Here is a 21,441-nt window from a genome sequence, read left to right as displayed (position 1 = left end):
CTCAGTGTAGCTAAAGTTTTGTCTATTTTGTTGAGCAGGTTTTTTTAAAAGAGCTCTTATTTTCATCTTTTCTGTGTTTTTTCTAGTCATTTATTTCTGTTCTGATCTTTGTTATTTCCTTTCTTCTGCTAACTTTAGGCTTAGTTTATTCTTTTTCAAGTTTCAAGTTGAGGTATAAAATTAGGTTTATTTGAGATCTTGTTTCTTAATGTAGGCATTTATTCCTATAAACTTCCCTCTTAGAACTGCTTTTAGTGCATCTCATTCGTTTTCATGTGTTTTGTTTTCATTTTCATTTTCATTTGTCTCAAGATGTTTTTAATTTGCCTTTTGATTTCTTTTGACCCATTGGTTGTTCAGTAGTGTATTGTTTAATTTCCACATCTTTGTGAATTTTTCCAGTTTTCTTCCTGTTACTGATTTCCAGTTTCATACTATTGGGGTCCAGAAAGATACTTGGTATGATTTCTATCTTAAATTTGCTAAGACTTGTCTTGTGACCTATCATATAATCTATGTAGGAAATGTTCCATGTGGGTTTGAGAAGAGTGTGTATTCTGCTGTTAAATAAAATGTTATACATATGCCTACTAGGTCCATTGGTCTAAAGTATAGTTCAAATCCAATGTTTCCTTCTTGATTTTTCTCTCAGTACAATCTAGCCATTGTTGAAAGTGAGATGTTGACATCTCCTACTATTATTATATTCTCTGTTTCTCCCTTCATATCTATTAGTATTTGCTTAATACATTTAGATGCTCCAACATTATGTCCATATAATTTACAATTGTTATATCCTCTTTGAATTGACCCCTTGATCATTCTATAATGACCTTAATTGTCTTCCATTACAGGTTATGAGTTAAAGCCTGTTTTTTCTGATATAAGTAGCTATCCCTGCTCTTTTGGTTTCCACTTGTGTAAAATATCTTTTTCCATCCCTTTACTTTGAGCCTATGTGTGTCCTTAAAGCCGAGGTGAGTCTTGTAGGTAGCATATAGTTGGGTCTTGTTTTTTTTTCCATCCAGTTACTCTATGCCTTTTGATTGGAAAATCAGTCCATCTACATTTGGAGTAATTATTGATAGGCAGGGACTTAGTAATGCCATCTTACTAGTTCTTTTTTTGTTGTTTTGTATTTCCCTTTCTTCTCTTGCTGCCTTTCTTTGTGAATGATGGTTTTTCATAGTAGTATGCTTTCATTCCCTACTGTTCGTCTTTTGTTGTTTTGTACTTCCCTTGTCCCTTTCTTCTCTTGCTGCCTTTCTTTGTGAATGATGTTTTTCATAGTAGTATGCTTTCATCCCCTACCGTTCGTCTTTTGTGTATCTAATCTAGGTTTTTGCTTTGTGGTTACCATGAACCTTACATAAAACATAGATATAATAGTTTTGGGACTTTCCCTGGTAGTGCAGTGGTTAAGAATCCACCTGCCAATGCAGGGGACACGGGTTCGACCCCTGGTCCAGGAAGATCCCAAATGCCGCAGAGCAACTAAGCCCGTGTGCCACAACTACTGAGCCTGCACTCTAGAGCCTGCAAGCCACAACTACTGAGCCCATGTGCCACAACTACTGAAGCCCACGTGCCTAGAGCCCATGCTCCTCAACAAGAGAAGCCACCACAGTGAGAAGCCCACGCACCGCAACGAAGAGTAGCCCCCACTCACTGCAACTAGAGAAAGCCCAAGTGCAGCAGCAAAGACCCAATGCAGCCAAAAATAAATTAATTAATTAAATAAATTTATTTTTTAGAAAAAGATACAATCGTTTTATTTTAACACTGATAACAACTTAACTTTGCATCTGAAAAACTTTACTCTTTTATTCCCATTCCATTTTATGTTTTTGATGTCACAGTTTACCTCTTTTTATATTGTGTATTCATTAACATTATTTTAGCTCTTATTTTTTTTTAAAATTTTGTCCTTTAACCTTTATCATCCATGGATGATTGTTTAAGACAGTGTTCTCCTCGGGCTCTCAAACAGCTGCTGAGAGTGGCTACAGCTGGTTCACAGGCCACTGCAGGGTCCACAGCTGGGACTGAGGTCTGTATGCCTCCTCCCAGGTCCCTTTGCATATGAGGCTGGTTTCCACAGCTCCCATAAAGGCACTTTTCTCCATGAATGGATGCCAAATTATTGCAGGGGTGGGGGGTGCAGTGAGAGACATCTTATTTGGCCATCTTGCTGGCATCACTCCCTATGTTGCTATAATGGGCATTTTGGATATTATATGTGGCAACTCTGGAAATCAGATTCTCACCCCTCCCCAGGGTTTGTTGTTATGATTTGTCGTTGTTTGTTTAGACTTTTCTGAACTGACTTTGTAATTCTTTGTTTTGTGTGGTCATTGAAGTCTCTATTAGCTTAGTGGTCAGCTAGTGATTTGCTTTAAACTCCTGGAACCGAAATATCTCCGTCTTTGCTGGTGGGGTCTGTGTGTATGTTGGTATCTTCAACGTGAATACTCACTGTCTTCAGTACTCAGCCAGGAAGTTTACAACTCTGACTTAGCCTTCACTTCTAGCTTGCATAGAGCCTGATGTCAGCCAGAGATGTGGGAACTTAGTGCTTTCTCAGGTCTTTTCTGAGAATGTGCCCAACCTTGGGCATACATGTGGCCTTCTAGATTCCCAGGAGTGTGTGGAAAGGGCTTTTCAAAGCCCTTATTCCCCAAAGCATTGCACGGCCCAGCCTTTCTTCCCAAGCTTTTCAGTTTGTCTGTTATTTACCCCAATTGTATGCCTCTCCCAGGGGACTAATGCACTTACTCTTGAATGTTTTCAACAAGTGCCCACCCCACCCCTGGGAGAGTTCAGAATTAGGTAAAAATGATGGATATCTCAAACGCTGTTGAAAATGCAGGCTAGTTTTTAAGCAAGATTGTATGGCTGAGGTTTTGGATTTGGAAGTCAATAATAGTGTACAGTTGAGCCATTCTCCCCTATTAACCTTAAGGGCTAGTACTTGTTGATGAGTTTTTTAGACTTTGTGGTGGCAGAGTACAGTAGTAGTAAGCAATGCAGAATCTTCTACTTTCCACTTTGGCTCATGTCAAAAAGTAAGAAACAGGAGAGCATGTAATTCCACCCTATGTGAGAGGTGAGCAGGCTGAGCATGGAAAGCACAGTACAGTACTGAAGACCCAATGGATCAAGACTGACCTTTCAGCAAGCCTGACTGCAGGCATATAAAATACATTTGCTTGCAGGAGCTGTTCATGTTCTCAGTAGCATCCTCACAGAATAATGAAATTGATCTCATTGGAGAAATCACCTTTAGGCAGACCATCTTGCCTTGAGTCTTACTGAAGTTCTTGCTTCTCTTTGCTCCCTCTTTTTGTTTGACTTTAACATTGGATGTCTTCTCAACACTGTTCCAGGCAGCCACATACTCATAAATATTTTATACACAAAGCTACCGTAGGCACTGTTTTAACACTGTCTTTTCTCTTTTTCCAAGAGCTGGGGTGGAAAGGAGAATGGCTTTGGACTTGCAGAATGTTGCAGAGACTTGCATATGATGGTAAGTGACTCTTTGGGATATGGGTGTCTTTTGACAGAGCTGTGCGTGATCTCTTTTTGAGCCTTACTTTACAATGAATATATGGTATTTAAAGTTGCCACTTAACATCAGGACTTTTGAGGAACCTGAGATCAATTGAGATATAGCATAGCTTTTCTAGAAATGCTTGGGCTCTCAATGTACTGGTGGTAAATGAAGAATCTCAGAAACAAAGTATATGATCATACCCATCTCTTGAGTAAGAAACTGCGTTTGGTGAGTCAGTTTGAAAGTGATGAAAAATCCCAGAAAGTACACTTCCTTGTACTTTTTCACTGGAACTATCAGAACTCTGGGCAGTCTGGCATGATTTAAGAATGGCTACTTGGAGAACAGTTCTGCCATTTTGGTTATTGAGAACTTGTAGTGTTCTGTGTGTTTTCCATGTTTACCCCTCATGCCTGTCCTGCTCATACCTTTAACCCATGTTTAGACTATGAACTCAGGCCATCCTCCCCTCTGCTTTGATACGTTGCTGTAGAGCCACAAAGCACAACTGGATTATTATGATACAATTCCATGCCAAGAAGCAGCTGTATTTTCCAACAGATGTACTGCTTCTTTTATCAATTTGTCATGTATAGGACAAATGGCTGCAGTGAAATTTAGTATATTCATCTTAACAAGCCTTTTTACCCCTAGGAGAATGGTTCTTTTTCTGGTCACAGAAAACTACAAATAGAACAATTACTTTCCCACCTTAGCTGGTATACTTTCTTTAGTGTACATTATATGAGTGGATATTGGGTAATATGAGAGGTGAATGTTGTCTGTTTTAATAATCAAAGCTATATAAATCTTAAAGGGTATTCAGTTTGGAATTCTGATTCTGAGAAAATTATTTTTCACCTTAAAGTTTAGTTGATTAATTCTGAGACTCCTTATGTATATCAAGCTTGTTCTTGGCCACTTGAGCAAAACAGTATGATATACTCTACTAGGCTTGCATGATGTCTGTTACCCATCTTGGTCTCAGCCTATATTAAGAAATCATGCATTCTTTTATTTATTGATATTTGGCATGTCATAGGACTTTGAAAACTTTGTGTACTTTGAAAGGAAGTAATACATATACATGTTAAAAAATTCTAAGAGTATAAAGGGGTATACAATAATTCTCCATAGCCAGAGGCAACCACTGCTACCGGTTTCTTTCAAAGATACGCTTTAATGGGCATGCTCTTGCAGTCTTACTTTGTTTTTCATGTTGCTTTTCTAGAGTTAAATAGGATTTGTTGTCAGGGTCTGGTTTATATTGACTTGGTATCTACCTGTGCAGAAAAGCGGTTGGATATCATGAGAAATGATGTAGGATGGTATGGAAAGGAGTATTTAAAGAATTATGAAGGTAGGCCCATGAGGCATAGTTTGAATAAAATATTTCAAAAGGTGATTATATTCATTGAGATTTCCATAAGAGTGTTCTCATTCTCGAACTGGTACCTAGACCCTTGTATTTATCCTTCATCCTTGGATTCTTATTAATTATTGGGGGCAGACTTGCCTCTCTTTTTCCTCTTGAGAATAGCTGCAGTCAAAATTGATCTCTTGAAAGAAAGAACAACTGATAACTTGAGTTATCAAGTAAGGAATATGAAAGCTTTTAGAGCTCTGGCTCCACCCTCCTGATTCTGTGTTGTTACAAGACATCTGAACTCTGCTAAAACAAGGAGTGAAGGCACTGTAGCTGCTGACGACACTGCTCATTCTGCTGTCACACTGAGTTGGACAAGTGGCTAAGTCCGAGGGAAGATTTAAGAGAAGATGGTATCTCATTCTTTCATGTGCTTTATACACAGAAATACCCACCCAGTGCAACTACACTACACTTTGAATTCTATGCAGACCCTGGGGCCGAGGTCAAAATCGAGAGAAGGGTGAGTCTCATTCACACTTGTTCTAATAAAGTCAGTAATCCGTAGCTGGGGTCAACTTTTCTAGGACTCCTCAGTAAAAAGAGGGAATGATGTTGAGCTACGTTGCTGCCCTTCCAAGCTAAATAAATCCAGCAGCTTCTCAGGAATAAGTGTTCATTGTTTGCCCAGCTCTGATAGGTTTGAATCTTACTTACGTTGGAACTGCCAAAAGACAGGACTCTGTTTATGTGGCACTGTTAGGACTGGTGTATTTTTCTCAGTCTCAGTTGAGAATTCCACTGTTTAGTATAATAGTCTAGGTAGTGATCGGCTGAACTTTGTCTACTTAAGCCAGCCTGCAAGAAGTCTATGTATTGCTTACAAGGTCCTGCTTCAATTATCTGGACATTGCATATTCTTTGAGGAGATAGCAAAATTCACTTTGGTTTAGAAGTGGTCTAGTGAACAAGATCTTTCTTTTTTCCTTTCTACTTAAAATATAATAATAAATAATCTTTCTAGATTATTGGTGCCTTGAGAACAGCTCTAATGCATATTTAGAAAGAAACCATTTACATGGATTCACTCTACTGTGAATACAGAGGCTGTAGGTATTAAGTCAATACAGGTTAAAAAGGGATAAGGAAGAACATGAAATGTATCTGGCTATGTGCATTATATATTTAATCTACTGGTTTCAAAGAAGCTTTGCTGAAAATATATAAAATGAACATTTGGGGGGATTCTAAAGAATATTTTGATTTTTGAGAGCATTCAGTTGAGGCTTCAACCTAGGGGGTGACATCTTGTTTTTCAGATAGCTCTTGCAGTCCTATGGCAGGGGGAAGCTAAGGTATACAGTGACTCCTAACAACTCTCCTATCTTTTTAATTTCAGACATCTAGTAACACACTACATTATATTCACATAGAGCAACTTGACAAGGTAAGAGGAATCTTTGACTATGGGTTAGTTCTTAACATTTGGTTCACTTTTTGTTCCTAACAGTTTTTTTTCTAATGTAGATTTCAGAAAGCCCTTCTGAAATCATGGAATCTCTTACCAAAATGTACAGCATTCCTAAGGATAAGCAGGTATGATATGTCTTAAAAATATCTAAAGGGTGTGGTTGTTATCCATATAGATCAGTGATATGTGCTGGGGCTGGGATATAGCATAGCAGAAAGAATGGAGTCAGACAGTGGGCAAATTAGCCTCCGTGGGCCTTAGTTTCCTCATCTTTTATGAGGCCAACACTTAAACTGACTTCCTAGGTCCTGGTGAGACTTTGAGGAAAACAGAAGCAGCCTTATTCACCATGAATATCTAATAAGTGGTGGTAGCTCAACACTTTGGATACCAAAGAAGAAAACGTTTAGTTGTGTTATTTTTTTCTGCTCATTGTAATGGTGATCAAATATTTGATTTGATTAATAACAATCAGAACTCTTGCCAAATGTCAAGTAGCCCAGTGAGTAAGATTTAGCCCTTCCTCAGAAAGTATAGTCACCTTTTCCATTGGTTTCCTAATTTAGGTCTTATGTCTCTACAGATGCTGTTATTTACACACATACGGCTGGCCCATGGCTTTTCTAATCACAGGAAGCGATTGCAAGCTGTTCAGGCCAGGCTGCATGCAATATCTATATTAGGTAAGAGAATAACACCCTATAATTAACAGGCCCTGGTTAGGCAGTTTAGACTTGATTTCCTTTGAACTTCATCTGTCTTTGTTGCTATGGGGCTTATTGTAGTTACCTAGGTGGCAAGTTAAATTGTAAAATTGCCAGCATTCCTAGTGTTCACTGTATTCATCATCCTTGGGCTCCTTAATGTTGGATCAGAAAGAGGATATGATTGACATATATCACATAGGTTTAGTCTTTATTTACAAGTTAAATTGTAAAATTGCCAGCATTCCTAGTGTTCACTGTATTCATCATCCTTGGGCTCCTTAATGTTGGATCAGAAAGAGGATATGATTGACATATATCACATAGGTTTAGTCTTTATTTGGGTGGGGGGTTTTTGTTTTGTTTTTCTTAATGAGTGTTCAGATAGTCGTCTTCCTCTGGGCCCTATTTTTCCTCTTGCCATTTCATCTTCCTCTTCTTTGGGAGTATAATTTTGAAATTCATTAAATAGTACTGTGCATTTTACTTTTAACTGTAGGGTAGTACAGTGGAAAGCACACTGGTTTTGAAATCAGTCCTGGGCTTTCGCCCTGACTGCAGTTTATTAGGCACCTGTTTATCCTTTTGGCCTCAGTTTCCTCATTTAATAAGTATTTTATAAGCTGATCTGAGGATTAAATGAAAACCTGTAAAGTACGTAGCACAGGCCAGGCACATAGGTATAAAATGGTAGCTCCTGTTAATATTACCATCCTTCATTATGTAATTACTTGTTTTTCTACTCTTTAAAACTATGAGTTCCTTGAAATGAAATTCCTACTATTCTATTTGTATTCATACCTAGCATAACATACCTAGCATAACTTCTGGTATGTTAGTGGGTACCCAGGAAATGTTTGTTGAAAACTGAATGTGCTCAGATCCCATTAGTTTGCACTTCAGGAGACTGTTCAGTATTACCTTTGTGTGGGATTTATTGGAAGTAGATTACATGCATTCTCTCAAGTTTTACTACAGTGTCATACAAGTTTCTGATTTAGTCTGCAATAGTCCATAAATTCTGTTCTTTACAGTTTGTATAAGTGTTTCCAGTGTAAAACAGAAACACATGAAGAGACTAAAATGGAAGTCCAGGGTGTAATAGAGTTATCAAGTAGTGATGTTATAAAATATTAATTCTTCATTCTCTTTTGATTCCTGAAAATCTTTGCCCAAGACAATATCATTAATCGGAGAATCTGTCAGTTTGGTGGGTATTTAGAGCTTATCACTATGTTTGATCCAGTCCTCTAGAATTCAGTGATTCTGCCCTCCATTGCTGGTGGGAAGGGAATCCTTCCCCAGAACCAGTAGGTGCCAAAAGGTTTGTCATTGGGCAGTGGCTTGACCACTGCCTTCTTGCCTAAAGTGTTTATTTCTCCTTTTGCAGTGTATTCCAATGCCTTGCAGGAGTCCGCAAACAGTATCTTGTATAATGGGTTGATAGAAGAGTTGGTAGATGTCCTTCAGATAACAGATAAGCAGCTTATGGTAAGTATTTATTAATATTTTCCTGTGTATATCAGGCTCATATGTATTTATCTGATTTTTTGGTTTTTCCCAGAGGTTAAAATGAACCCCAAGAGGGAAGCTTAGCCCTTTCCTCTTTGGATATTTTGCTGCAAATTTAACAAACGCAGGATTTTCAATGTTATTCTCAACAGACCTCCATCTATTCCAAGCAATTACCAGTAGAATAACTTAAATTTTAGAGTGGGTATTAGCAACTTGGTTCAGTCATCTACTTCTTATTTAACACATCCGATGTTTACTTTCTGTTTTCAAAGGAGATTAAAGCTGCTTCTTTACGAACATTAACATCAATTGTCCACCTGGAGAGAACTCCCAAGCTCAGCAGTATTATTGACTGTACTGGAACTGCCTCCTACCATGGATTTTTGCCTGTACTTGTGCGGAACTGTATCCAGGCCATGATTGGTAAAGTTTTGGTGGTTATTGTCCTAGCCACCAAGAGGAACCCTACCCTTTGCTTTGTCTGCCTTTGTTTAGCATCCTGCCAACTTAACATCAAATTCTGAGCTTGTTCTTTCTCTCCCTCTCTCCACTTCCCTTGTAGATCCTTCCATGGATCCATACCCTCACCAGTTTGCCACTGCTCTCTTCTCTTTTTTATATCATCTGGCCAGCTACGATGCTGGTGGCGAAGCCTTGGTCTCCTGTGGAATGATGGAAGCCTTATTGAAGGTGCTCTACTTATTTTAAAAAATACATTTGTGGGGAAATCAACTAAGAGGGTACAGAGTTGTGAATGGTTTGCAGTGAGAACAGTTAGCATAAGAAAGCTTAACCCAGAAAATGTTATACTTAATTTCTCAGGTTTGGCCTTCTAGTTATCTCATTAACAACTTCTAAGAGCAGCTATTTCCATTATTAAGAATTGCTCATAGTCCAGCATGATGTGATAGGAGGCCCTGGGTACTGATTAAGATATTGCCACATCTTATCGTGACCTTAGGCATGATAGGCTTTGCCATGTGCTGGGCACTGGGCACCAGCTCTTTTCTCCCTGAATATTTTATTTAATCCTGAAAGGTAATTTATGTCCCTATCACCTCAGGAGGTTGAGTCTCAGAAGTGATAGAGCTATCATTTGGCAAGCACCAAAAATCAAACATATTTTTTTTTCCTTCTATACCATGCTGCCTCTCTGAAACCCTAGACTGCATGTTTCCAGAAGAGCACATTATTTACAGCTTTGTGTCTTTTCATTTGATTGGTTTTACCTTTTTCTCTCCCTAATAGGTCATAAAGTTTCTTGGTGATGAACAGGACCAGATAACATTTGTCACCAGAGCTGTCAGAGTGGTTGACCTCATCACCAATCTGGACATGGCAGCTTTTCAATCCCATAGTGGACTTTCTATCTTCATTTATAGACTTGAGGTATACAAGGAGCACTTCGGAGCACTTTGCATATACTTGTATGTAGTGAGAGCTGAGCCTAGGAACTATCCTTATAACCCTAAAGAGCCATTTTATCCCTCTTTTGTTTTTAGAAACCAGTTCTGTAATCTGCCTGTGATATTCTTTTGTTAAAATATTTTTAATCTCCGTTATTTATGTAGGATTATCTTACTGTTTTCCCCTTGATCGTAGCATGAAGTGGATTTGTGCCGAAAAGAATGTCCTTTTGTGATCAAGCCAAAGATCCAGAGACCCAGTACTACACAAGAAGGAGAAGAAATGGAAACTGATATGGATGGTAATTAACAGTTACTATAAGTATTGGTTCATTATCTTCTTTTTCCCAATAAAGTGTGAGCTCCGTGAGATCAGGTTACTGTTTTGTTCACTGCTGTAATCTCCAGTAGTGCCTGATATGTATATCATAAGTGTTTAAATATGTGTTAGGGAAAGATAAGGAGAATGTAGACACTAAAAGGGGACCCTGTGAAACTACCTGGCCATTTTGAGAAGGAAAGGGAGAGGTGAAAAAGTTGTTGGGTAGGGAAAAAGTTTTAAATCATAAAATCTGAAAGATAGAAGACAAGGTATTCTTAATCTTGGGGTGCATCAGGTAAGTCCATTTTTAAAACTTCCCCCAGTTCGTAGCTCTTAATAGTACCAAAAATAAAAAACTTCCACAAAATAGCTTTCTTAGAATTTAATCTTATCTTGACCCAGGATGTCATTACATATATCTGTTATCATGCTAATAATAAAGGTATTAGAATTTTTATAATGCTTTCATTCTTTACACTAAATATACCTAAGTTTTCATTCCTTTTTTTCCTGAACACAATTAACTATGTGCATTGCTGCCCCTAGAAGCCCCTTTACCCAATTTCTATCTCTAGTCTACAGTGGGTGACTTGGCATTTGAGGTAATGGGTGTGGTCCTGTGGTCCTGAGTGCTGATTAAAATGTGACATCTCCTAAATGTGGTGGTGTAGAAGACAATTTAAAGACTCACTGTTCACTATAAATCAGTGGTTGTCAAACTTTAGTAAGCATAAGAATAAATTAAAGTGCTTGCTAAAATAAAGATTTAGTGCAATGCTTGATTTAGTAAGTAAGATCAGGAAATCTACATTTTTAAAAACTAATCTTGGTGATTATGATATACTCGTAAAGAAAATTGTATATTCACTGAAAAGCAGGTTAGAAAACCATGAGTTTGTGTTTCCTGTGTATAAGTAGGCACATGTATGTATGTTTGTGTATGTATAAAAAAGATTAGAAGAAAAATCCACAGTTGGTTGAATCCGCAGATGTGGAACCTCGGATATGTAGGGCTGACTATAAAGTTATATGCAGATTTTTTGACTATATGGAGGGTTGGGGCCCCAACGTTTGTGTTGTTCAAAGGTCAACTGTATTTTCATTTTGGGTTTCAGTATTCTAATCCTTCTCCATTTTGATATCATTCATCTCACCTTACAGAAAAAAATTGTTCTCAAATAACCTTCTCTTTGGTGGTGCCTTTTATTCTAATTTCTTTATCATAACTTTTACTTTAGTTGCAGATGTGACTATGGAAAGTAGTCCCGGCTCATCCATCCCTATGGAGCACCGGCTGGATGTTGAATTAAGGGCATCAAGTTCCAGCAGCACTAGCATCTCCTCTGGCCCTGGCCCTCGTCCTGGTATGTAGACATAGAGAGACACAGCCGATAACAGTGATTGAATTACTAAACTAGTGAAGCAAGGTGCTTTGGGGGAGCTTAAGCAGTACATTTGGAGGTTTGCTTCTTACGACTGTGACTCTTACTTTGCCATTCTGGTATTCATTTTCTCGTATTAACATTTATTTCATAGCATTTTATAATTTTCCAACTATTCATACTTTGATTATTTTATCAAAACATCCATGTTTGAGGGCAGATAATATTCAAAATAGTAACTGAGGATCAGAGTTAATCTTTTTACTTTGTAATTTTTCTTTTTTACTTTAGACTTTTAATTTTAATATAGGTTTTGTGTAGTCCTTGGTGATTTATTTTTTCCAGTTTTAAAGCTTAGGTAAATGTTCTTCCCAGCATCCAGAGATTTCACTTCGCGTGTCTGCTAGTGTTGCTATAGTGCATGTGGATCTCCTAAAAATTTGTTTTATGTACCTGCTCATTGTACATAATGGTGAACCAGTATAATCCTCTTTCTCCCTTGCCAGGAGTCCAGTGTATTCCACAACGAGCCGCACTTCTGAAATCCATGTTGAATTTCCTCAAGAAGGCCATTCAAGACCCTGCTTTCTCAGATGGCATACGACATGGTATTTGATTCTAGATACTTTCTGGAGGGGTGTTTGACTCTCTCAAAAATTGGTCCTTCTCATACTTTTTAGGAAAAGGCCATGCCATTTTGAATAGCTTTTAGTCCTTTAGTGTCACTTTTCCTAGACCTAAGGATTGTTCGTTCAACTATTTAATAATGATTCACCTATTTTTTTCCCTTTTCCAGCTTTTGAATCTGTGTTCACTTCCAGCCTGCTACCCCACTCTGTCTCTCAGTGTCTGTATTCTTTTATTCGTTGACCTACTGTTAAAAGGTTATTGCATGGACAAGGAATAAATAATAGAATATTAGGAGGAGACAAGTGGAGGCCATTAAATTGGAATCAACATAGACTTTGCCACCGTGTGGTATATGTAATATATTGATCCATCATCCCCACCCATCAGACTACTACTGGTCTCATCATATTATTCTTGATGTTTGCTTTTCTCTTAGTGATGGATGGTTCTCTGCCTACCTCCCTGAAACACATCATCAGCAATGCAGAATATTATGGCCCATCACTTTTTCTCCTAGGTAAGTGGAGTTGAATTTGTTCATACCAAGCTGGAATAACCTAGCAGTGTTCTCTGTGTGTTTTATATCCTTGTAGAATTTTACTATCCACATTTGTCCACTGTGTGATTATGTATCTTTCTAGTTGGTGATGAAATAGAGAAAGGTCAGAGTCCAGTTTCAAATAAATATCCATTTGCAGTGTATTGTGTCAGGCAAATGTGATAACTACTACACTACAGAACTCTTTTTTTGCAGTGTATTGTGAATCATTTGTAATCAGTAGTATTATTGTACACTTGGATTTTTGTGCTACACTAACATTGCAGGTGTGATAGGAAACATGTCTTTATTCAATGGTTAGTCCCTAACCTTGGTCTAAAAAGCCCAATCAGAATGGTTTCCATTCTCAGAATTAAATGTCAGACCTGTAAGCTATAGTATAGAAAATTGTTTCTTACTGTAGAAAATTGTTTTGGAACCTGTGGGTACTTTGTAGTTACTTATAGAAAATGTCCTTGCATTTTGACATCACCACTACTTTGAGTATTGCTGTTGTTAAAACTTCATATTTATTAACTGGCATTTATTGAGTGCCGTACATATTCAGGACAATACACGAGATATATATGCTTCTAGAATTCTCCTTAAAACTGCAAAGGAATTTAGTGGGAGGTGTAGAAATAGAGAAAGCCTCCTTGTACCAGTAGCACACATATTTTAATACTTTGGGGTGTCTAGAGGGGGAAGTTTTGGCTACTACAGACTCAGATGCTTAACTGCCTTGCCGAAGCAATTTAGGGGTTTTTTTGTTTATTAACTTTGTATCCTGTTACTCTGCTAAATGCTTTTTATTTTATTTTACTTTATTTTTTTTGTTCCTGAACTCAGAGGGGAAAGCATTCAGTCAGTATTTCACCATTAAGTTTGAGGTTAGCCAAAAAAAAAAGTTTGAGGCTAGCAGAAGATTTTGTGTTGACTGTTTTGTTCCTCTTGATCAGGTTGAGGAAGTGTTCCCTTGTGTTACAGCAACTCCATTTTGATATGGGGAGGCTCCCTCCCAAGGTTAGTTTCAGGTGGAAAAACTCCGACAGTAGTCCTTTGGTATGATCAAAAAAGGATTTGTTAACACAGTTGGAGAAGTCCCAGGTCAAGGGACAGGGAAGGATGGCTCTCTTTGGGAGAAAGCCCCAGAACAGAGAGAAGCAAGTGCACAGGCCTTTATTTATAAAGGGGAAGTTTAAAAGGCAGCAAGAGGATACATGTGCTTGTGGGTTGGGGTGGGGAGCAGGTGAGCCCTCTCAAGATGATGAAGGAAGCAGTAAATGAGACTTAGAGCATAAAAGCAAACGTCAGTGTAGGTCAAAATTCCTTCTTTAAAGTCTTGATTCATCCCTGGCGTTTGAATTAGCATAACAACCTCCCAGGTTCCCTGTAAATAAACTTGTACTTGAAAGGGACCAGATTTGCAAAGCCAGCCCAAAGTAATTAGTCCGGCAATTATTTTAGCTCCATAAATAATAGTGTAGAGCCTTTCACCCCAGGCAGAAGGAGATGGCCAGGAAAAGAAATTAATGGGGGGTTGAGAATCTCTTGGAGTATTTTAGTAATATAATTGGCTGTTTTGGTTTGTTATTTTATTTGTTGAACTATTCTGGATATCTTTCCTATATTATTAACCCACATGCAACAGGAGGTCCCCTTCAAGGCACAAGCTCCACTTCGAAATACCAGTAGGTAGTTTAATGTAATGTATTATCAATTGTCATAGCAAATAGATTGCTTTGTCCCTCATTAAGGGTTTCTAAGACCTGAGTTGTTTGGTTTATGTGGTCGGCCAGGAGTTATGCCATTATCTGGGTAGCCTCTATGAGATGAATCTGTTACAGAATTAAAAAGACCTAAACACCTTGTGTCTATTACACCAAAGCTGGTGATGAGGCCCAATATATAGGTAAAAAGATGTCTCAGTGCTCCCTTTTGTAGCCAGTTGATGTTGCAGCCTAGGGGGAGGGCATGAAGGGGAAGTCAATGAGGAAGCACCTGGTGAGGTTGTGGTGTCCTGCTGCAACAATTCCATGCTAAAACCCACCAAATAAAGATTCTGACTCCTTTCATATCCTACCTCTGGCTCTTCTACCGCACTTTTATACCCAGTTGTGTCCCCTTTAACTTCCTCAACCGCCTTTTCTTCTCTCTCACCTCCTGTCTTAGCCTTGCCACATTTTAATCTGTTCAAGTCTGCATATGCTCTGTTCCTAGCCTAGCTGACACTAGTACCAACATGGTTATTGTGGGCTCCTTAACTGGAGAGGGTGACAGGTAGTCAGTATGAATATTGAAGACCTCCAGAGCAGCAAGAGTTATTTGTATAAGTGGTTGTGTCTCCTGGGGCACCTGGTAACATTGCTGGAGGTTTAGTGCTCAAGTGACATTCTCTGTTACTATTACAAAAAATGTTGTCCATCAAGTTGAGGAAGAAGGAAATGTGGGGTCGTGATAGGGGAATAATAGAGAGTGAAGTATGAGACTGTCCGATGAGGGGAAATCAGCTCATGGGGCCATGGAGTTGTGATGAGTATAGCAGCAGATATGGGACCAGTTAACATTTGAGGGTGTCAGCATCGAGTCTGGGACTATCAATTATGCTGAAATCATTATCTAGGATGCTGGGTTGATGGGAGTCCTGGCCTAGCCCCAAAACTTTGATGGAAAGTTTTATACATTGGAGAAGTACTTAGAGAAGTGACTGAATATCAGTATTCCTTTGTCCCCAGGAGTTATAATGTAATTTCTTACAGGAAAACTGTGGACTGATTGAATACCCCAAACAAGTGAAGTCACAGCATAGACAAGAAAGGGCCCAAGGAGTTTGGCATTGAGCTGGAGTGGTAGAATCCCAGACCCAGGCCAGCCAAATGAGGCATTGCCAGGCCAACCAGAGTCTGGCATAATATTATGCTAGAATGTTGCATAATATTTTCAACCCTGTGGTCTCTGGGCCTTGGCATGCTAGAGGTGCCTATATATTATAGGGGCCACGGGCATTGTTATCCCAGATTATGTAGTGGTTTCTCAGTCAGTATCTCCGTAATAGCATGGATTCAGAGCTGGCATCCTATTTAAGAGTGTTGGTACTGGGAACTAATTTAAGATCTTCCCTTCCTCTTTGGAAGAACCATAAAGTTGTAGACGTGGGACCAGCCAGGCACCAAGACCTCCATTTCCTGCAAAGAGGGATCTCCAGTTAGTGAACCTTTAAAACTATTGGGTTAGCCAAAAAGTTACTTCAGTTTTTAAGTAAAAATAAAAGACACATTTTTCATTTTCACCAAGAACTTTATTGAACAACGTATTCACCCTTTTGTTCTACTACCTTCTGCCATTTTTCAGGCAACTTCATAATTCCATCTTCCCAAAACATTTTATCTTTTTGAGCAAAGAACTGTTCCAGGTGCCTTTTACGGTCTTCCAGAGAACTGAAATTTTTCCATTAACAGAATTTTGTAAAGACCAAAATAAATCCGAAGGTGCAGTATCTGGTGAATACGGCGGATGAATCAGAACCAGCCAAGCTGTAACAATTTTTGCCTGATCATCAAAGAAACATGCAGTCTTGCATTATCCTGATGGAAGATTATGCATTTTCTGTTGACTAATTCCGGATGCTTTTCGTCGAGTGCTGCTTTCAGTTGGTGTAATTGAGAGCAGTACTTGTTGGAATCAATCGTTTGGTTTTCCGGAAGGAGCTCATAATAGAAGACTCCTTTCCAATCCCACGATATACACAACATCACCTTCTTTGGATGAAGACCGGTCTTTGGTGTGGTTGGTGGTGGTTCATTTCGCTTACCCCACGATCTCTTCCGTTCCACGTTATTGTAAAATGTCTACTTTCATTGCCCGTCACAATTTGTTTAAAAACAGAACATTTTCGTTAAAGTAGAGAATCGCATGCAGAAATACAGTCAAGAATTGTTTTTTTGCTTAACTTATGTGGAACCCAAACATCAAAGCGATTCACATAACCAAGCTGGTGCAAGTGAATGTCAGTGCTTGATTTGGATATTTTGAGTGTGTTGGCTATCTCCCGTGTGGTATAACATTGATTGTTCTCAGTTAATGTCTCGATTTGATCTCTATCAACTTCAACTGGTCTACCCGACCATGGAGCATTCTCCAGCGAGAAATCTCCAGCATGAAACTTTGCAAACCACTTTTGACACGTTCAGTCAGTCACGGCACCTTCTCCATAAACTGCACAAATCTTTTTTTGCATTTCAGTTGCGTTTTTACCTTTCTTGAAATAATAAAGCATAATATGCCAAAAACATTGCTTTTTTTCTCCCATCTTCAATATTAAAATGGCTACACAAAAATTCACCAATTTTGATAAGGTTTTTTTTTAATGCATGCTGATAGGACAGCTGTCACAATACAGTCTAACAAAATTGTTTCGAATTAAGTTAAAGACAGCTACGCTACTAGAGCCATCTTAACGGAAGAAAAACTGAACGAACTTTTTTGCCAACCCAATATATTGGGCAAGGTCTTTGGCAGAGACCTTTCTCGTGGCATACAGAATAGTCTGGGAGTGTGAGGGCCCTCAATTTCCAGTGAATCCCAGTCTGTTATCCACTCTCTGTGTAAGTGCCAGTCTATAGATTGCACCAGGATCAAAAAGGGAAGGGGTCTTTAAGTGAGGGGGGATTTTCTTCGGGATCATAGATTCATATGTGGGGAATGTCCCCTTTTGTGGCCAGAAAAGGGAATGGAGAGGTCCTCATTGCGTTTCATTAGGATGCCCTATGAATTAAAAGGTTAAGAGTTCAGAATAAAGTGGGCAAAAGAGAGACCCATTTAGGAGACCATTGTCCATTTTGTAAATTTAAGAGAGCATCCTTGAGTAGGCCATTATGTTTCTCTGTTAGCCTGCTGTCTGCCAACAGTAAGACAGATTGGAAGCTCAAGTGATGCCTTGTTTTTACAGCCCATGTCCAGACTGAATGAGCAGTAAAATATGTGCCCTCATCAGAGTCAGTGTTACCAGGAAGCCCAAAGGGAACTAACATTTTGTGAGGCCTATAATATAATACTATTGTTAGCAGTAGCATGGCAGGAAGGATAAACCAAGATCAGGGCTGTCTTAACAATCAATCTTTGTTGAGGGCATAGCAATTTGCACCAGCATATTGAGGCAGTGGCTTAGCAAAATGAATTTGCCAGTCAGAGAAGGGGTGTTCATTCCTTGGTATGGATTTCCATTGGCCATAATGCCAATGACAGGACAGGACACAAAGATCACAATGAGAGGCCATAGTTTGGGCTAAGGCCAGTGTCATGGGGATGCCATGGTGTTTAGCCCATATTTAAGGGTCTGGGGACTGCGGTGACTGGACATCTCATGGACCCACTGAACCAAGGACAGGTAGTAATATCTGAGCTTATTTAAAAAGTGTGAGCAAGTTAGTCAGCTGTGGCATTAAAATGAACTTCTTCTCTGGTGGCCTTAGCATGAGTTGAGACACAAAACTTCAATTGTAATATGCAAAGTATGAGCAGTAATATATCCCCAATGTGGAAGGCCCCATAGGGCATGATCCTGAATGGGATAATTACTTTGAGCCCATTGACCAGAAATAAATAGTGAGGCCATTAGCTACCACCCAGGAATCTATAAACATATGGAAAATGGACATAACCATTATTGAAGTGTGTTCTCCAGTGCCAAAATGACTACAGTCAGCTCTCAAGTTGAGTTGACTCTTAAGTCCCATCCTTTATCAAGAGTGACGCAGTCAAGGGATGGAAAGCAGCAACTCTCCAGCAGGCTCTATCACGTGTGATTGCCATCCATAATATAAATGAAATCCCCATTTTACTGGATTTTCTACTCAACAAAGGTATGTCCCTGTGCTTTTATGTCCTATTCCAAGTACCCTAAACAGTCTTGAAAACCAAGGTCACTTGGTTAGGTAAATTATCTGCAGGACAAAAGCCTGAGGCTCTAAATTCTTGGTGCTTTTTTCATATTCTGAATCTTAATTTTCTTGCTCCTCTTTTTTGTAATTGCTATCCTTATATTGTTTTATCGACATCTAAACTTTTAAAATTTCTTGTTCTATCCTCTGCCAAAATAAGACCGTTAGCTTACCTTAACTTCACTTCTTTTTCAGCATTCTCTTTGTTTTCTTTTTAGTAACCCTTGGCTTTCCCTCTCTTCGATGCATTTTTTAATTTTGTTAGAGTACATCTTTGGGTAATTATTAGGGTGTTATACTTCCTTTAAGAAGTTTGTGGGGCTTCCCTGGTGGCGCAGTGGTTGAGCGTCCGCCTGCCGATGCAGGGGACACGGGTTCGTGCCCCGGTCCGGGAAGATCCCACATGCCGCGGAGCGGCTGGGCCCGTGAGCCATGGCCGCTGAGCCTGCGCGTCCGGGGCCTGTGCTCCGCAACGGGAGAGGCCACAACAGTGAGAGGCCCGTGTACCGCAAAAAAAAAAAAAAAAAAAAAAAAAAAAAAAGAAGTTTGTGGACGTTTCTCCACTGTCTTATGTTACATATTGTAAATAACCATGTTGTTAAACTGGTTCTTGTTCCTTTGTAGGTAACTTCATTTTCTCTTTACCCTTGAAGTTCACAAACTTTACCAAGATGTATTTATTTATTTTATAAATTTACTTATTTTTTTGTTTTTTTGTGGTTTTTTTGGCGGGGGGGTTGGTTGGCTGTGTTGGGTCTTCATTGCTGTGTTCAGGCTTTCTCTAGTTGCAGCGAGCGGGAGCTCCTCTTCGTTGTGGTACGCAGGCTTCAGTAGCTGTGGCACACGGGCTTAGTTGCTCCGCGGCATGTGGGGTCTTCCCAGGCCAGGGATGCAACCCGTGTCCCCTGCATTGGCAGGCGGATTCTAAACCACTGCACCACCAGGGAAGTCCCTACCCAAGGACTCTTAACATTGCTGATGGTATTTTTAAATTGCTGAAAGGGCTTTTTAGAAGACATTTTGTCCATTTTTTGTCCATTATTAACCACTGCACCAACAGGGAAGCCCTACCAGGATGTATTTAGTTCTATTTCTTTTCATTGTTCCCTCATAGCACTTGGTTAGGCTCTTTTAAAAATCTAAATATTTTTTCCTGCTTCAGGGAAATTCCTTTGGTTCCTTTTAACTTACATGTTCTCTCCTAGAAACCCTATGGTTTAGCTAATTAGACTACCATATTGATCTCATGTCACTTACTTTCTGAGAGAATTTCTTTATAATCTTTCAAGATGCCTATTGCATTATCAAATCTTTAATTCCTTACAAATGTTTTTGATCACCAACTATTACCTTATTTTTAAGAGACCCTTTGTCTTAGATTATTGCTGTTTTATGGGTTTTGTGGTTTCTAGAATTGGATTTTTTTTTTTTTTTGCGGTACGCGGGCCTCTCACTGCTGCGGCCTCTCCCGTTGCGGAGCACAGGTTCCGGACGCGCAGGCTCAGCGGCCATGGCTAACGGGCCCAGCTGCTCCACGGCATGTGGGATCCTCCCAGACCGGGGCACGAACCCACGTCCCCTGCATCGGCAGGCGGACTCTCAACCACTGCGCCACCAGGGAAGCCCTAGAATTTGATTTTAATCATAAATTTTTTAAGAGTTATTTCTTTTAGGAGTTAGTTGCTTGGTTCCATCTGGAACTAATTGGTTTTAGTGTGTCCATTCGAATTCTTAATCATCTATTAATTTTAAAAGAGGGCTTAAACTGTCCCTGTTGCACAGTAGCATTATGACATAGCATTATATTAAATAGTTAGACCTCTTTAAAATAACAGACTTGATGTCTTAGTAACCTCTAATAGAACACTAATTTTAGTTTATGAATACTCAATTTTAATAGCTCCTTAGAATTTAGACATTTGTACGAATGGAAGTCTATTGAAGGGTCTATCATACACCAATAGAAACCCAAAAAAAAAGGACTTAAATTTTCCATAAGTTTATAGCTCATCAGAAATACAAAAGGCCATTGACAACTGTTGGTCCCAGTAATTGTCATATATCTGCCATTTTCAATAGCATTTGATGAGAGGTGCTCTGTTGACCATCATGAACTGAAAATCCTCTGGTTTCTTTTAGCTCTCAGGCATCAGCAGTTATGAGTTTGTTTTATACATGGTTTATGGATATTGTATGTGCATGTGCCTTCCTTGTCAGGTTTTAAAATGAAACTTTAAAAAATCTCATTAAATGAGTTAGGAAGCCTTGTTTTAATTGCTCCTAGAAGGTTTAATAACACTGACATCTAAAATTGTTGGCTTGGTTCCTTTCTGTTACTTGGTAGTATTTTTAAAAATTCTTGTAATGGTCTAGTCTGCTTTGCTATCATTTCTTGATAGTTGATTTTTATGACATTTTCTTACAAAAGCATTGCACTTCATTGTTAACATGCAGTTTGTAAAATTTTATTTGTTCTGAATCCAGTTAAATCTCTTTTTCATTGCTAATATATATTGCTCTCTTTATTAGATTTCCCTTAAGTTTGTAAGCTTTTTCAGTCTTTTCAGAGGGCTGGTTATTGGTTTTAATTATTTGTGCATTTTGCTTGCAAT

At 38.9% G+C, this 21,441-nt stretch overlaps 1 protein-coding gene across 1 annotated transcript in view; it reads left to right on the top strand.

Annotated features, from left to right (window-relative positions):
* Nucleotides 1-21,441, top strand: part of HUWE1 (HECT, UBA and WWE domain containing E3 ubiquitin protein ligase 1) — a 142,873-nt gene that overhangs the window by 43,087 nt on the left and 78,345 nt on the right. Inside the window, exons 7-18 of the mRNA XM_065900835.1 lie at nucleotides 3,467-3,529; nucleotides 5,368-5,445; nucleotides 6,322-6,369; nucleotides 6,450-6,518; nucleotides 6,977-7,076; nucleotides 8,488-8,588; nucleotides 8,885-9,035; nucleotides 9,175-9,302; nucleotides 9,861-10,001; nucleotides 10,215-10,320; nucleotides 12,229-12,330; nucleotides 12,789-12,869. Coding sequence (XP_065756907.1) covers nucleotides 3,467-3,529; nucleotides 5,368-5,445; nucleotides 6,322-6,369; nucleotides 6,450-6,518; nucleotides 6,977-7,076; nucleotides 8,488-8,588; nucleotides 8,885-9,035; nucleotides 9,175-9,302; nucleotides 9,861-10,001; nucleotides 10,215-10,320; nucleotides 12,229-12,330; nucleotides 12,789-12,869 — 1,168 coding nt within the window. The remainder of the gene's footprint in view (nucleotides 1-3,466; nucleotides 3,530-5,367; nucleotides 5,446-6,321; nucleotides 6,370-6,449; nucleotides 6,519-6,976; nucleotides 7,077-8,487; nucleotides 8,589-8,884; nucleotides 9,036-9,174; nucleotides 9,303-9,860; nucleotides 10,002-10,214; nucleotides 10,321-12,228; nucleotides 12,331-12,788; nucleotides 12,870-21,441) is intronic.

The sequence above is a fragment of the Phocoena phocoena genome, chromosome X, assembly GCF_963924675.1.
Source record: "Phocoena phocoena chromosome X, mPhoPho1.1, whole genome shotgun sequence".
In the NCBI taxonomy this organism is placed as follows: domain Eukaryota; kingdom Metazoa; phylum Chordata; class Mammalia; order Artiodactyla; family Phocoenidae; genus Phocoena; species Phocoena phocoena.
This window is presented reverse-complemented; position numbering and strand designations above follow the sequence as displayed.